This window comes from Panulirus ornatus, chromosome 63, assembly GCF_036320965.1.
Source record: "Panulirus ornatus isolate Po-2019 chromosome 63, ASM3632096v1, whole genome shotgun sequence".
Lineage (NCBI taxonomy): Eukaryota > Metazoa > Arthropoda > Malacostraca > Decapoda > Palinuridae > Panulirus > Panulirus ornatus.
In genome coordinates this window covers 657651-676418 of record NC_092286.1, presented here as the reverse complement: position 1 = coordinate 676418, position 18768 = coordinate 657651, and the positions used below count along the sequence as shown (strand labels likewise).

Below are 18768 nucleotides of genomic sequence, written 5' to 3'. Positions count from 1 at the left end.
TGGAAAGATGGAGTGAAAAAGATTTTGTGTGATCGGGGCCTGAACATGCAGGAGGGTGAAAGGAGGGCAAGGAATAGAGTGAATTGGAGCGATGTGGTATACCGGGGTTGACGTGCTGTCAGTGGATTGAATCAGGGCATGTGAAGCGTCTGGGGTAAACCATGGAAAGCTGTGTAGGTATGTATAGTTGCGTGTGTGGATGTATGTACATACATGTGTATGGGGGTGGGTTGGGCCATTTCTTTCGTCTGTTTCCTTGCGCTACCTCGCAAACGCGGGAGACAGCGACAAAAAAAAAAAAAAAAAAAAAAAAAAAAAAAAATGTTTCAAGGGAAGCAAACATTTATTTCATGCTAGTCTAAAAGTGATAAAAAAATAGTTAAAGCATGTCTAAAATATAAATATTATGAGAATGATAAAGAGAACAATGAGACACCAGTACATACTAACAAAAAAAAAAAGTGCTTTGACAAAGAAAAACCTCTTTCTCTCATAAGCCTTTGAGAGAACCTATATTCCTCAAGGTCAGGAACCTTTAGCACTATACTTTCTGATAGAGATAAGCCTTTCACCCCTCACTAACCACCAACTTGGTGGTAATGGCCTTCTGGGCTGGCCTGTGTCTGCCCTTTGACCAATCTGTAACGCTGATTTGGTGATAATATTGTCGTTTGTCACATCAGAATTCATGAAACAGAAATATCAACCCAATGGTGGTTACTGTCAGAAAAGAGAAATGGTTTTCAAGAGAAGGGGAAAGTAGGATATCAAAAAACAGGAAAAACTGGAAATTTTTTTCATGAGATAGCACTTTAGAGAAAATTTTTCATTCTTCAAAACTTATATATATCATACCAGAGGGTCATTCCATCCCATGAGCATTTAAGGATATACCATCATGGATGAAAAGGGCCAATAAAAAATTTCTCAAAAACTACATAAAGTGAAGCAAAAATTAATTATCTTGAAGCACACAAGGGTCCATTTGCCCTGAAGGTGGCAACCCCATAACCACATAACTAATATCAAAGATTTTCAAATTTTTTTCTCAAGATTAAAGTGACCCCATATCCACAATATGGTGAGGTGCTTACATTACAGTTATACCAGTTTCAGATCGCTGTGCAGGTATATTTAGGTAGGCTCTTGAGAGGTTTACAAGTATGACAGATAATATATCAAAACTATTTAAATGCATGATGAAAGGAACTAGTCGACGTACTATAAATATAGTTTCCTCACAAGACGTAACAACAGCTCTAGACTAGAGAAAGAATACCATAATACAAAAAGATATACTTAAATAATATGTGCATATGAAGGGTCTTAATGGAGAGAAGAAACCTGCCTGTCAATGCCCCTAAAGGTAAATCAGATCTAACATCTACATTTAGATATGCAAAATTAAGGAGTGTAGCTATGTCAAGAGAGAAGGGACCCCTTAAAAGTCCAGTTAGACAATATCATTTTGAGCTAGTGTCTGAGGATAATTGTAAAAAATCAGCATCAGAATTAGTTCTAGTAATGTACTATTTCATTATTTATTATATATTTTGCTTTGTCGCTGTCTCCCACGTTAGCGAGGTGGCGCAAGGAAACAGACGAAAGAAATGGCCCACCCCACCCACATACACATGTATATATATACATGTCCACACATGCAAATATACATACCTATACATCTCAATGTACACATATATATACACACAGACATATACATATATACACATGTACATAATTCATACTGTCTGCCTTTACTTTTTCCCATCGCCACCCCGCCAGACATGGAATAACAACCCCCTCCCCCCTCATGTGTGCGAGGTAGCGCTAGGAAAAGACAACAAAGGCCACATTTGTTCACACTCAGTCTCTAGCTGTCATGTAATAATGCACCGAAACCACAGCTCCCTTTCCACATCCAGGCCCCATACAACTTTCCATGGTTTACCCCAGATGCTTCACATGCCCTGGTTCAATCCATTGACAGCACATCGGCCCTGGTATACCACATCGTTCCAGTTCACTCTATTCCTTGCACGCCTTTCACACTCCTGCATGTTCAGGCCCCGATCACTCACAATCTTTTTCACTCCATCTTTCTACCTCCAGTTTGGTCTCCCACTTCTCCTCGTTCCCTCCACCTCTGACACATATATCCTCTTGGTCAATCTTTCCTCACTCATTCTCTCCATGTGAACAAACCATTTCAAAACACCCTCTTCTGCTCTCTCAACCATACTCTTTTTATTTCCACACATCTCTCTTACCCTTACATTACTTACTCGATCAAACCACCTCACACCACATATTCTCAAACATCTCATTTCCAGCACATCCACCCTCCTGCGCACAACTCTATCCATAGCCTATGCCTCGCAGCCATACAACATTGCTGGAAAGACTATTCCTTCAAACATACCCATTTTTGCTTTCCGAGATGATGTTCTCGACTTCCAAACATTCTTCAAGGCTCCCAGAATTTTCGCCCCCTCCCCCACCCTATGATTCACTTCCGCTTCCATGGTTCCATTCGCTGCCAGATCCACTCCCAGATATCTAAAAACACTTTACTTCCTCCAGATTTTCTCCATTCAAACTTACCTCCCAATTGACTTGACCCTCAACCCTACTGTACCTAATAACCTTGCACTTATTCACATTTACTCTTAACTTTCTTCTTTCACACACTTTACCAAACTCAGTCACCAGTTTCTGCAGTTTCTCACATGAATCAGCCACCAGCGCTGTATCATCAGCGAACAACATCTGACTCACTTCCCAAGCTTTCTCATCCACAACAGACTTCATACTTGCCCCTCTTTCCAAAACTCTTGCATTCACCTCCCTAACAACCCCATCCATAAACAAATCAAACAACCATGGAGACATCACACACCCCTGCCGCAAACCTACATTCACTGAGAACCAATCACTTTCCTCTCTTCCTACACGTACACATGCCTTACATCCTCGATAAAAACTTTTCACTGCTTCTAACAACTTGCCTCTCACACCATATATTCTTAATACCTTCCACAGAGCATCTCTATCAACTCTATCATATGCCTTCTCCAGATCCATAAATGCTACATACAAATCCATTTGCTTTTCTAAGTATTTCTCACATACATTCTTCAAAGCAAACACCTGATCCACACATCCTCTACCACTTCTGAAACCACACTGCTCTTCCCCAATCTGATGCTCTGTACATGCCTTCACCCTCTCAATCAATACCCTCCCATATATTTTCCCAGGAATACTCAACAAACCTATACCTCTATAATTTGAGCACTCACTCTTATCCCCTTTGCCTTTGTACGATGGCACTATGCAAGCATAGTACTGTAGCACCATATTAATATGAACTACTTGGGAATTATTCAACAATTTCATGAGGTTGCAGAAAAGCATTTCCATGTATTGAAATCTCTCAGTCATTTCACATTGTAGTATGTTGTATCATAGCTTCATTGGCACAAATAACCTCTTAAAGTAAGTTTCCAATGTCTTCATTGGGTTACTAGACTATCAAGAAGCACATCTGTTTGTATCTGACAACATTATGACGAGTGCAATGTCAGTACCAAGTCACTCGAGAGACTGGTTACAAGTTTCCTTAGGCTTGCAGCTAACTACACCACTATCCTTATGTTCCATCTAGTCTGCAGCTCGCCAAACACTATCCTTCTGTTGTGTCTAATTTGCAGTTCACCAAACCACTACCCCTATGTTGTGTCTTGTTTTCAGTTCACCAAATATTATCCTCGTGTTGTGTCTAGTTTGCATTTTACCAAACCACTAAACCTCTGTTGTACCTTGCCAAGGATATTCCTCCCTAGTAATGGAAAGTCTGTATCATTAAGGATATCTGCCTTTACAGCCTGCCACCAGTGGCCTACATGGGATGCCCATCTGGGCCTCCTGGAACATGCCAACAACCAAGCACTGAGTTCCTTCACAAGTGAGACACCTAAGAGGGACCCCCTTCCCTTTTCAAATCTTGTCTGCATAAAGTCATGTTATGGTGTCCACTGCAGAAATCACACTTGGTGTTAACCAAGCACTGAGTTCCTTCACAAGTGAGACACCTAAGAGGGACTCCCTTCCTTTTTCAAATCTTGTCTGCATAAAGTCATGTCATGGTGTCCACTGCAGAAATCACACTTGGTGTTAGTCACACTGTCAAGCTCAGCGACCCCAACATAGACAAATTCCACAGAATGTTTGTCTCCCGATAAACCATTCACCTTGTAGGGGATACAGGAAGGAATGCACAGCTTTTCCTGTAACTACCCTTCCCAGAAAGTGATATAATGATTCTTTTCATTAACACTAACCACATTTCTCTTAGGCTACGTGAGAGGTGCAATTTCCAGAACTAACTGTAGAAGCAAAATATGTGAAAGCTTTTAACAATGACATTTGCTCCATCACATCCTCAAGTAACTGAAGTTTAACAAGTTCTCTCTTGTAGATGTTCTACCTGGGTGGCCATTGATATCTTATCCAGGTCCTCTGTGAATGTAATAATCATCTTCTCAGTAAACCTGTCAAAACACTAGATTTTTGTATTCCTAAGAGAAGTTGGCAAGCCAAGCCCCCTAACCACCTAACTGCATGTATTTGGGGAACTGTAACTAGTACCAATCAGAACAGGCGTTTGGGGTCCCCCACTACACACTGTTGACACCTAAAAGATTGACAGTGACATTTCTGCTACCCATGATTTGCATGGCCTCCTGGGGCTCTCTCTTAATCTTCCATAACACACTCATATATAACTGTCATCTGGTTGCACTGCATTAGGATGGGTACTACAATGGCAAGTTTCCAGATACTTGGGAATTCGTTGTGTAGCCAAGAGTGACTGTAGATACCTGTAAGTGTCAGGGCCAAGTGCAGGGGAGTTCCTTAAATTTTTTTTGTGCTGAGTGTCATCATGAGTAAGGTATTACTCAGCAAGTGTTTCGAGGTGGATTTTGCATATCTACTTAAAGAAAGGTTTAAAGAAAGAGCTCTGCAAGTGTAAAACTTACTCTCTGTGTGTCCAATTATGGTAATGAAAAACACAAAGATGCTCTGTATATTCCAATAAATTACAAAATTAAGATCAAATATGGTAAAGTAAGAGATAAGCTAGGAGAATGAAAGTGATTCTATAAAATTGTAGATGGGGACAAGGAGGTGTGCATGTTTTTCAAAGATCTGGAAACAGCATAAAAGATGGTTATTCACATTCATTATATTATACTTTGTCGATGTCTTCTGCGTTAGCGAGGTAGCACAAGGAAACAGACGAAAGATTGTCCAAACCCACCCACATACACATGTATATACATACACGTCCACACACGCATATATAAATACCTATACATTTCATTGTATACATATATATGCATACACAAACATATACATATATACACATGTACATAATTCATACTTGCTGCCTTTATTCATTCCCATCACCACCCCGCCAAATATGAAATACAAACCCCTTCCCCCCTCATGCATGCGAGGTAGCGCTAGGAAAAGACAACAAAGGCCACATTCGTTCACACTCAGTCTCTAGCTGTCATGCATAATGCACCGAAACCAAAGTTCCCTTTCCACACCCAGGCCTCACAAAACTTTCCATGGTTTACCCCAGACGCTTCACATGCCCTGGTTCAATCCATTGACAGCATGTCGACCCCGGTATACCACGTCGTTCCAATTCACTCTATTCCTTGCACGCCTTTCACCCTCCTGCATGTTCAGGCCCCGATCGCTCAAAATCTTTTTCACTCCATCTTTCCACCTCCAATTTGGTCTCCCACTTCTCCTCATTCCCTTCACCTCCGACAAGTATATCCTCTTTGTCAATTTTTCCTCACTCATTCTCTCAACGCGACCAAACCATTTCAAAACACCCTCTTCTGCTCTCTCAAACACACTCATTTTATTACCACACATCTCTCTTACCCTTTCATTACTTACTCGATCAAAACACCTCACACCACATATTGTCCTCAAACATCTCATTTCCAACACATCCACCCTCCTGCGCACAACTCTGTCTATAGCCTATTCCTCGCAACCATATAACATTGTTGGAACCACTATTCCTTCAAACATACCCATTTTTGCTTTCCGAGATAATGTTCTTGCTTTCCACACATTTTTCAATGCTCCCAGAACTTTCATCCCCTCCCTCACCCTGTGACTCACTTCTCCTTCCATGGTTCCATCAGCTGCCAATTTCACTCCCAGATATCTAAAAGATTTCACTTCCTCCAGTTTTTTTCCATTCAAACTTACCTCCTAATTGACTTGTCCCTCAACCCTACTGAACCTAATAACCTTGCTCTTATTCACAATTAGTCTCAGCTTTCTTCTTCCACTCACTTTACCAAACTCAGTCAACAGCTTCTGCAGTTTCACACCCGAATCAGCCACCAGAATTGTATCATCACCAAACAACAACTGACTCACTTCCCAAGCTCTCTCATCCTCAACAGACTGCATACTTGCCCCTCTCTCCAAAACTCTTGTATTCACCTCCCTAACAACCCCAACCATAAACAAATTAAACAACCATGGGGAAAGCATGCACCACTGCCACAAACCGATGGTATGATAATTTTTGGATGGTATTTACAATACTGGTGGTAAAAAAAAAGTTTGTACATTGTATTCATGGACAATTACCCATGACTAATTTCTATCAGTGAGTCCTGGCATTACCTAAGACCTCTTTAAAGGTTCCTGCAGCTCAAGGCTGCATTACTTCTACTAGAAGGGAAATGGAAACTCCTTTGGAGTGAGAAGTTCTTTGACGAGAATGTACTTCCAGTGATACAGCCTTGCCTATGGTGACCTTTCACTAGTAGTGTAACCTTGTGCAAGTGGAGTCTGGCAACACTAGTTTATACATTACAGATGTCATTCTTCTCAAGAATGGACACAAGAAAAAAGATTATGGGAAGCCTCACAAACTATATCTGAGTAAGGTAAATGGAAGCAGGTGACCTGAAAGATTGAGGTAAGGTTAAACAAATGAGCATAGGAGTGTGTGTCAAAAAGAATGTGAAAGGCTGTGGTGTCCTCACCAGACAATCTACTATAGAGCAGGGAATGACATGTATAAGCAAGAAGACAGATGATTCAAACACAAAAAGTACTCATATTCTTAATGACCAAAGCAAAAAAATTTCCATTACATGAGGATCAAACTAACAAAAATCTCCCCACCTATGAGCATGGACTATGGTACCACCACTGGTACTGCTGCCTCCAGCTACCAATACCAGGTCAGTGAAGGCAGCACAGGAAAGGAGACCATGGAAATCGTCACGGAGAGTGCTAACCACTGATGAAGGCTCCTGAACCTTGGGCTTGGGCGGGCAGAAAGGCACCTGAAATTTAATTATGTCTATCAGTCAACTATATTTCAAGAGCATAGCAATATATATTCTGTTTTATCTCCCCTATCCCTGGGGATAGGGGAGAAAGAATACTTCCCACACATTCCTCACCTGTCGTAAAAGGCGACTAAGGGGGATGGGAGCGGGGGGCTAGAAACCCTCCCCTCCTTGTATTTTAACTTTCTAAAAGGGGAAACAGAAGGAGGAGTCAGGTGGGGAGTGCTCATCCTCCTCAAGGGCTCAGATTGGGGTGTCTAAATGTGTGTGGATGTAACCAAGATGAGAAAAAAGGTATTCGCTACCTTGCTAATGCGGAAGACAGCGACAAAGTACAATAAAATAAATATAAATAAATAACTGCAGAAGCTGGTGACTGAGTTTGGTAAAGTGTGTGAAAGAAGAAAGTTAAGAGTAAATGTGAATAAGAGCAAGGTTATTAGGTACAGTCGGGCTGAGGGTCAAGTCAATTGGGAGGTGAGTTTGAATGGAGAAAAACTGGAGGAAGTGAAGTGTTTTAGATATCTGGGAGTGGATCTGGCAGCGGATGGAACCATGGAAGCGGAAGTAGATCATAGGGTGGGGGAGGGGGCAAAAATTCTGGAAGCCTTGAAGAATGCGTGGAAGTCGAGAACATTATCTCGGAAAGCAAAAATGGGTATGTTTGAAGGAATAGTGGTTCCAACAATGTTGTATGGTTGCGAGGCGTGGACTATGGATAGAGTTGAGCGCAGGAGGATGGGTGTGCTGGAAATGAGATGTTTGAGGACAATGTGTGGTGTGAGGTGGTTTGATCGAGTAAGTAACGTAAGGGTAAGAGAGATGTGTGGAAATAAAAAGAGCGTGGTTGAGAGAGCAGAAGAGGGTGTTTTGAAATGGTTTGGTCACATGGAGAGAATGAGTGAGGAAAGATTGACCAAGAGGATATATGTGTCGGAGGTGGAGGGAACGAGGAGAAGAGGGAGACCAAATTGGAGGTGGAAAGATGGAGTGAAAAAGATTTTGTGTGATCGGGGCCTGAACATGCAGGAGGGTGAAAGGAGGGCAAGGAATAGAGTGAATTGGAGCGATGTGGTATACCGGGGTTGACGTGCTGTCAGTGGATTGAATCAAGGCATGTGAAGCGTCTGGGGTAAACCATGGAAAGCTGTGTAGGTATGTATATTTGCGTGTGTGGACGTATGTATATACATGTGTATGGGGGTGGGTTGGGCCATTTCTTTCATCTGTTTCCTTGCGCTACCTCGCAAACGCGGGAGACAGCGGCAAAAAAAAAAAAAAAAAAAATCTTTATATACAGCACAGGAGAGAAGACCAATGGAACAGAACTGACATGCAAATATACTAAAAAGTCATCTGAAAGCTGACTGGGGAGAATAACTTATTCAAATTTTCTTGAACTTTTTTCTTATAATAATTTACACATCTATTCCTAAAAATTGTATTATAAAAAATAACTGCAGAATAATTCACAAATCTATCTAAGCCATATTTCTTCATCTACACAATGGCCTTGTCTGCACACATCCAGTCTCCAGCTGGTGTGTACAATGTATGCAAACCAGAATCTATCCTCTTCAGCCAGGAATAAATAAATATTACTGGTGGTTTGAAGGTCTAGAGGGATACAACCACTGATTCACTAAATTACCAAAATTCAAACTTGATCAATTCATCAATAATTCTGGTTTATTACACACATTTCCTTATTAATCATTTTAGTCATAAAGTGTAACAAAGGTATGAAATAACTGGAGGGAAGGAGGGGAAAAAAAGGAGCGTATCTACTTGTGAGGACCTATGATGAGATTTTGTCTGACTATTATGTAACACTCATCACATACATTACTTATTTCACAAAATTGTTCTGGTTATTCTGCAGCCATACAAATGCAAACTTGCATATCTTTGAAACTGTGCTTTCATTTGGTGGAATCTTCAACCTAGGATGTTTTCTTGCATTCCCTCTATTTGTTGTCATTCATTAATTAGCAAAAAATATATCATTTTCTTTTTATCAAATTTTACAGTTCAAATTCTTTCAACCTTTCATGATAATTCATGTGTTCCATTCTCTTAATTCTACTTGTAAAGGGCTTCTGAAATTTATCTGGTTCACTAAAATTGGTATGTCTAATTGGTGATCATAATACCGCTATATTCGATTTAGCTTCTTAAATATATACTAAACATTTTCAATATTAGCTTGTTGTCTTTTACTGCAAATGGCCTCATTATCACACAGCTCATTCCCTAATTTGATTATGCAATATTTTTAGTGTGGTTGACAAACTGTAATCTGCCTTTGTGATGACGACTATATTTTCGACTTTATCCTCTCTTTCAGTTTCTCTCCCTGCTGGCCCCTTGTAAAGAGTCATCACTGTACAGAAAATCTTTAAAGGAGAGCTAAAAAAAAAATGAGTAGGGTTCCTAGGACTGGGGTTTATTGAAATACTTTAAGTAATACTTTAGTCTTATCAATTAATACAAGATGTCAAAAAAAAATTACAAATCAAGTAAATCAACCTTTTCTATTGTTCTTTCTTTCTTTTTTGCTTTGTTGCTGTCTCCCGCGTTTGCGAGGTAGCGCAAGGAAACAGACAAAAGAAATGGCCCAACCCACCCCCATACACATGTATATACATACGTCCACACAAGCAAATATACATACCTACACAGCTTTCCATGGTTCACCCCAGACGCTTCACATGCCCTGATTCAATCCACTGACAGCATGTCAACCCCAGTATACCACATCGATCCAATTCACTCTATTCCTTGCCCTCCTTTCACCCTCCTGCATGTTCAGGCCGTGCTCACACAAAATCTTTTTCACTCCATCTTTCCACCTCCAATTTGGTCTCCCACTTCTCCTCGTTCCCTCCACCTCCAACACATATATCCTCTTGGTCAATCTTTCCTCACTCATTCTCTCCATGTGCCCAAACCATTTCAAAACACCCTCTTCTGCTCTCTCAACCACACTCTTTTTATTTCCACACATCTCTCTTACCCTTACGTTACTTACTTGATCAAACCACCTCACACCACACATTGTCCTCAAACATCTCATTTCCAGCACATCCATCCTCCTGCGCACAACTCTATCCATAGCCCACGCCTCGCAACCATACAACATTGTTGGAACCACTATTCCTTCAAACATACCCATTTTTGCTTTCCAAGATAATTTTCTCGACTTCCACACATTCTTCAAGGCTCCCAGGATTTTCGCCCCCTCCCCCACCCTATGATCTACTTCTGCTTCCATGGTTCCATCCGCTGCCAGATCCACTCCCAGATATCTAAAACACTTTCCTTCCTCCAGTTTTTGTCCATTCAAACTTACCTCTCAACTGACTTGAACCTCAACCCTACTGTACCTAATTACCTTGCTCTTATTCACATTTACTCTTAACTTTCTTCTTTCACACACTTTACCAAACTCAGTCACCAGCTTCTGCAGTTTCTCACATGAATCAGCCACCAGCGCTGTATCATCAGCGAACAACAACTGACTCACTTCCCAAGCTCTCTCATCCCCAACAGAATTCATACTTGCCCCTCTTTCCAAAACTCTTGCATTTACCTCCCTAACAACCCCATCCATAAACAAATCAAAGAACCATGGAGACATCACACACCCCTGCCGCAAACCTACATTCACTGAGAACCAATCACTTTCCTCTCTTCCTACACGTACACATGCCTTACATCCTCGATAAAAACTTTTCACTGCTTCTAACAACTTGCCTCCCACACCATATATTCTTAATACCTTCCACAGAGCATCTCTATCAACTCTATCATATGCCTTCTCCAGATCCATAAATGCTACATACAAATCCATTTGCTTTTCTAAGTATTTCTCACATACATTCTTCAAAGCAAACACCTGATCCACACATCCTCTACCACTTCTGAAACCACACTGCTCTTCCCCAATCTGATGCTCTGTACATGCCTTCACCCTCTCAATCAATACCCCCCCATATAATTTACTAGGAATACTCAACAAACTTATACCTCTGTAATTTGAGCACTCACTCTTATCCCCTTTGCCTTTGTACAGTGGCACTATGCAAGCATTCCGCCTATCCTCAGGCACCTCACCATGAGTCATACATACATTAAATAACCTTACCAACCAGTCAATAATACAGTCACCCCCTTTTTTAATAAATTCCACTGCAATACCATCCAAACCTGCTGCCTTGCCGGCTTTCATCTTCTGCAAAGCTTTTACTACCTCTTCTCTGTTTACCAAATCATTTTCCCTAACCCTCTCACTTTTAACACCACCTCGACCAAAATACCCTATATCTGCCACTCTACCATCAAACACATTCAACAAACCTTCAAAATACTCACTCCATCTCCTTCTCACATCACCACTACTTGTTATCACCTCCCCATTTGCGCCCTTCACTGAAGTTCCCATTTGCTCCCTTGTCTTACGCAACTTTATTTACCTCCTTCCAGAACATCTTTTTATTCTCCCTAAAATTTAATGATACTCTCTCACCCCAACTCTCATTTGCCCTCTTTTTCACCTCTTGCACCTTTCTCTTGACCTCCTGTCTCTTTCTTTTATACATCTCCCACTCAATTGCATTGTTATTGTTATTGTTCTATTGTTATTTTTTTTTTATTATTATACTTTGTCGCTGTCTCCCGCGTTTGCGAGGTAGCGCAAGGAAACAGACGAAAGAAATGGCCCAACCCCCCCCCATACACATGTATATACATACGTCCACACACGCAAATATACATACCTACACAGCTTTCCATGGCTTACCCCAGACGCTTCACATGCCTTGATTCAATCCACTGACAGCACGTCAACCCCGGTATACCACATCGCTCCAATTCACTCTATTCCTTGCCCTCCTTTCACCCTCCTGCATGTTCAGGCCCCGATCACACAAAATCTTTTTCACTCCATCTTTCCACCTCCAATTTGGTCTCCCTCTTCTCCTTGTTCCCTCCACCTCCGACACATATATCCTCTTGGTCAATCTTTCCTCACTCATCCTCTCCATGTGCCCAAACCACTTCAAAACACCCTCTTCTGCTCTCTCAACCACGCTCTTTTTATTTCCACACATCTCTCTTACCCTTACGTTACTCACTCGATCAAACCACCTCACACCACACATTGTCCTCAAACATCTCATTTCCAGCACATCCATCCTCCTGCGCACAACTCTATCCATAGCCCACGCCTCGCACCCATACAACATTGTTGGAACCACTATTCCTTCAAACATACCCATTTTTGCTTTCCGAGATAATGTTCTCGACTTCCACACATTCTTCAAGGCCCCCAGAATTTTCGCCCCCTCCCCCACCCTATGATCCACTTCCGCTTCCATGGTTCCATCCGCTGCCAGATCCACTCCCAGATATCTAAAACACTTCACTTCCTCCAGTTTTTCTCCATTCAAACTCACCTCCCAATTGACTTGACCCTCAACCCTACTGTACCTAATAACCTTGCTCTTATTCACATTTACTCTTAACTTTCTTCTTCCACACACTTTACCAAACTCAGTCACCAGCTTCTGCAGTTTCTCACATGAATCAGCCACCAGTGCTGTATCATCAGCAAACAACTGACTCACTTCCCAAGCTCTCTCATCCCCAACAGACTTCATACTTGCCCCTCTTTCCAAAACTCTTGCATTTACCTCCCTAACAACCCCATCCATAAACAAATTAAACAACCATGGAGACATCACACACCCCTGCCGCAAACCTACATTCACTGAGAACCAATCACTTTCCTCTCTTCCTACATGTACACATGCCTTACATCCTCGATAAAAACTTTTCACTGCTTCTAACAACTTTCCTCCCACACCATATATTCTTAATACCTTCCACAGAGCATCTCTATCAACTCTATCATATGCCTCCTCCAGATCCATAAATGCTACATACAAATCCATTTGCTTTTCTAAGTATTTCTCACATACATTCTTCAAAGCAAACACCTGATCCACACATCCTCTACCACTTCTGAAACCACACTGCTCTTCCCCAATCTGATGCTCTATTGTTATAAGAACATTTAAACTTGGCATGCTCATCTTATTTATGGTTTGTCAAAATAAGACATCCATTTTCCTCTTGTCTTCACTACCATCAATGAGTAACTGATAAGCAGAGAATTATTCTTGGTGCTAAAAGTTTTACATCCATCAAATCATCATCACTATCATTAATGACCCAATGACTATCACTAGTTTGCTTGGGGAATACCAAGTATGCATGCATGCCATCATTGTATCTTCCCATATAGTGTCATGCGGGTAATTGACACTCAAGTATTCTTTTCTGATGCCAGATGAAGTTGCTTGTGACAAATCATCTCTCCATACTGATAATGAGCACCTTTTCTGCTGCTAGATGTAGTTGCTTGTGACAATTTCTCCATACTGATAATGAGCACCTTTTCAAATGCTAGATGTAGTTGCTTGTGACAAATCATCTCTCCATACTGATAGTGAGCACCTCTTCTGATGCTAGATGTAGCTGCTTGTGACAAATCATCCCTCCATACTGATAATGAGCACCTTTCACTTCAAATGAGGGTGGCAAGTGGCACCTCATACGAGTATCACAAAAGTCCCAACACCACAGGCTATACAAATCCAGCTGTCTTACATGGGTAGTTAACACTGGGATTTTCTCTCAGTGCTATCATAGTTGATTATTACAAACTCTGTCTCATGATAAAAAACAACTTTCAATTTAAATGAGGGTGAAAATGGTAACCTGGGGATAGGGGAGAAAGAATACTTCCCACGTATTCCCTGCGTGTCGTAGAAGGCGACTAAAAGGGGAGGGAGCGGGTGGCTGGAAATCCTCCCCTCTCATTTTTTTCAATTTTCCAAAAGAAGGAACAGAGAAGGGGGTCAGGTGAGGATATTCCCTCATAGGCCCAGTCCTCTGTTCTTAATGCTACCTTGCTATTGCGGGAAATGGTGAATAGTACGAAAGAAAGAAAAAAGAAAATGGTAACCTATTCAAGTTTAACTAAATTCCCAAAACCACAGATTGTTCAAGGATGGTTGTAGTCCTGACACCATAAGCCATTCAAGTATGGCTTGAGTCCATCAAAAAGATAAGTCATCCTATCAACTTTGTTAAAAATTTTTCCTCCTGAGTCTTAATGACTTCCCCTCTGCCCATTCACATATCACATCTATGTTTTTGTCCTATGAACTTTGTTAAAATTTTTCTTCCTGAGTCTTATTGACTTCCCCCTTGCCCATTCACATATCACATCTATGTTTTTGTGCATTTTTCACTGTCTTCTGACTCTGTGTTTACTTGCCCTGGTGTAATTTCAAAAACCTTGACTATACCTTCTTTTACCCTCTAGCTATGTCTCATACTGTTAACATACACATTACTGAAACCAGTGTAATACTAATCGCTGAGACACACCTGAATCTGATAAAATATTCTCATTAGATGTGGATCAATTTGCCACTACCTGCAATTTTCTGTTTGTTAGAAACTCCATGAGGCACCTTCCATTTAAATTCTTCTATTTCACTCTGATGTATTCTCCACGAAATTCCATAATCTACTTTATCAGATGCCTTAGCCAAATCAAGAAAAACAGTAACCATTATCTTTCCTTCCATTAGAGTTTTCATACATATTATTGTGAGCTAACTGTTTGCATAATTATTTCGACATTTTTTTCATACATATTTTTTAATTATGTTCCATTTATATGTACAACTTTCTGTTTTTTGTTAGCATTTCCCATTTACAAATATCATTTTTTCATACAAATTCACCATTCCCAACATTAGCGAGGTAGTGCCAAGAACAGAGGACTGAGCCTTAAAAGGAAAAATCCTCACTTGGCCCACTTTTCTGTTCCTTCTTTTGGAAAAGTAAAAATGGGAGAGGAGGATCTCCCGCCCCCTGCTCTCACCCTTAAAGCTTTAAGTCACCTTTAACAACATGCAGGGAATAAGTGTGAAGATTCTTTCTCCCCATCCCTAGACTGAGTGCGAATGAATGTGGCCTTTTTGTCTGTTTTCCTGGTGCTACCTCGCTGACGAAGTGGGTGCCAATGCTGTTTCCTGTGGGGCGGGGTTGTGCCGAAAATGGATAAAGGCAAGCAATTATGAATATGTACATAGGTATATATGTATATATCTGTGTATGTGTAAATATATGTATGTATATGTTGATATTCCTATGAGTCCATGGGGAAAATGAAACACGATAAGTTCCCAAGTGCACTTTCGTGTAACAATCACATCTCAGGGGAGACACGAGAGAAATATAACAGTCAGTTGAAATATTATACATTTCTCTCTTGTGTCTCCCCTGATGATATGATTATTACATGAAAGTGCACTTGGGAACTTATCGTATTTCATTTTCCCCTGTGGACTCATAGGAATATCTTGGTCATGCACAAAATTGTGATCCTTTCCAATATGTTGATATGTTTATGTACATATATACTGATATTTTCATTCTTTATTATATTATCATACTTTGTCGCTGTCTCCTGCGTTAGCGAGGTAGCACAAGGAAACAGACAAAAGAATGGCCCAACCCACCCACATACACATGTATATACATACATGTCCACACATGCAAATATACATACCTATACATTCAACATATACATTTTTTTTTTTTTTTTGCTTTGTCGCTGTCTCCCGCGTTTGCAAGGTAGCGCAAGGAAACAGACGAAAGAAATGGCCCAACCCACCCCCATACACATGTATATACATACGTCCACACACGCAAATATACATACCTACACAGCTTTCCATGGTTTACCCCAGACGCTTCACATGCCCTGGTTCAATCCATTGACAGCACATCGACCCCGGTATACCGCATCGTTCCTATTCACTCCATTCCCAGCACGCCTCTCACCCTCCTGCATGTTCAGGCCCTAATCACTCAGAATCCCCTTCACTCCATCTTTCCACCTCCAATTTGGTCTCTCACTTCTCCTCGTTCCCTCCACCTCTGACACATATATCCTCTTTGTCAACCTTTCCTCACTCATTCTCTCCACGTGACCAAACCATTTCAAAACACCCTCTTCTGCTCTCTCAACTACACTCTTTTTATTACCACACATCTCTCTTACCCTTTCATTACTTACTCGATCAAACCACCTCACACCATATATTGTCCTCAAACATCTCATTTTCAGCAAATTCACCCTCCTCCGCACAACTCTATCCATAGTCCATGCCTCGTAACCATATAACATTGCTGGAACCACTATACCTTCAAACATACCCATTTTTGCTTCCCAAGATAAACGTTCTCGACCTCCATACATTTTTCAACGCTCCCAGAACTTTCGCCCCTTCCCCCACCCTATGATATGTTCATGTATATGTATATATGTTTATGTTCATGGACGAAGGCAAGCAAGCATGAATACGTACATGTATATATATGTATATATACGGAAAGGATCACAATTTTGCACGTGATCAAGTATATTCCTATGAGTCCATGGGAAAAACGAAACATTATAAGTTCCCAAGTGCACTCCCGTGTAACAATCACATCATCAGGGGAGACACGAGAGGAATATAAAAGTCAGTTGATATACAATGAAGAGACACAGCTAGGACCCCATTTGGTAAACATGTTTACGCATACACATGTCTTACATCCTCAATAAAAACTTTTCACTGCTTCTAGCAACTTGCCTCCCAGACCACATACTCTTAATACCTTCCACAGAGCATCTCTATCAACTCTATCATATGCCTTCTCCAGATCCATAAATGCTACATACAAATCCATTTGCTTTTCTAAGTATTTCTCACATACATTCTTCAAAGCATACACCTGATCCACACATCCTCTACCACTTTTGAAACCACACTGCTCTTCCCCAATCTGATGCTATGTACATGCCTTCACCCTCTCAATCAATACCCTGCCATATAATTTCCCAGGAATACTCAACAAGCTTATACCTCTGTAATTTGAACACTAACCTTTATCCCCTTTGCCTTTGTACAATGGCATTAGGCATGCATTCCATCAATCCTCAGGCACTTCACCATGAGCCATACATGCATTGAATATCCTCAAAATTTTGAGCACGATCAAGTATATTCCTAAAAGTCCACAGGGAAAATGAAACGTGTTTCATTTCCCCGCGGATTCTAAGGCTGGGCGACGGAAGGAGTGCAGGGGCAGCAAGCATCCCCGCCCGGCAGACATCCAGGAACAAGACCCCGAGATAGAGAGGCTCAGTTCCAATGCTTACTGAGGGCGTGTGATCTCAAGTGAGCGATAATGGTGTCGCATGTGATGAGAGGTTTCATCATGTAATGAGGCTGCTCGTCGAAACACTCTCCCTTCTCGCCCATTTCCTCCTCGAGAACCATTTACTCCACCACCACGACTCTCAGGACTCTAAAAGAGGAAGAGGGTGCACGGAACCGCTTCGGGTGAACATACTTGGACGTGGTGGTACAAGTAGTTGCACGGACTGTGATCCTCGCTTTGGTTACAAGAATGTTCTTCCGCCCACTAGTGATGCTACTACTTTTGTGAATTAAGAACCACTGCAACACAAACCTCGCCAGGTGGTAGAGTGACCCGCAGTGTATCGAGACAGACTTCCCCAAAACTTTTTTAAAGGGGAAGTAAATGTTTATAGTTGTGTTACTGGAGTGATAGTTTTCATACATGGTGCTCTGACAAGAAAATAGTGAAATTGGAAAAGAATGTAGCTTAGACATTGAAGCTTATTCTTTCATTGAAATGTGAACAAAGGGAGCATCTTTTCAAAGTGATAGAGATGGAAAGCAAAAAGGTGTTTTTCATGAATGTACTGGAAAAGTTGAGGTCCAGATAAACTTTTGGTCTGTCAAGCCTTTATCATGGCGGATGGCCAACCACCTACCCTCATGTATCCAAGATATGGTTGTACTTTGTGTAATGAAGACAATTGAGAAACATCATAAGCCAATATTCCAGTTTCATGATAAGAGAAGTGGACCAGGCAGTATGATACAGTGGTTAAATTGATGAAAACTACTATTGACGTTTGTGTAAATAAATTATACATTTCCCTTTTCCATAGCCAGAGGTTGAACCATTATGTGTCATTCATTTTTCCATTTCATTTTCAAGCTAGAAGTTTCAGTTTTCTAAATTATTTCTTACATTTTTCTTTTCTTTTTTTTTCTTTTGCTTTGTCGCTGTCTCCCGCATTTGCGAGGTAGCGCAAGGAAACAGACGAAAGAAATGGCCCAACCCACCCCCATACACATGTATATACATACGTCCACACACGCAAATATACATACCTACACAGCTTTCCATGGTTTACCCC

General features: G+C 41.0%; 1 protein-coding gene across 3 annotated transcripts in view; it reads right to left on the bottom strand.

Moving 5' to 3' along the window:
* RhoBTB (Rho-related BTB domain containing) overlaps positions 1-18768 on the bottom strand; it is a 424985-nt gene that overhangs the window by 274671 nt on the left and 131546 nt on the right. For all 3 annotated transcript variants that reach the window (XM_071656696.1, XM_071656694.1, XM_071656695.1), the window contains exon 6: positions 7234-7397. In XM_071656696.1, coding sequence (XP_071512797.1) covers positions 7234-7397 — 164 coding nt within the window. The remainder of the gene's footprint in view (positions 1-7233; positions 7398-18768) is intronic.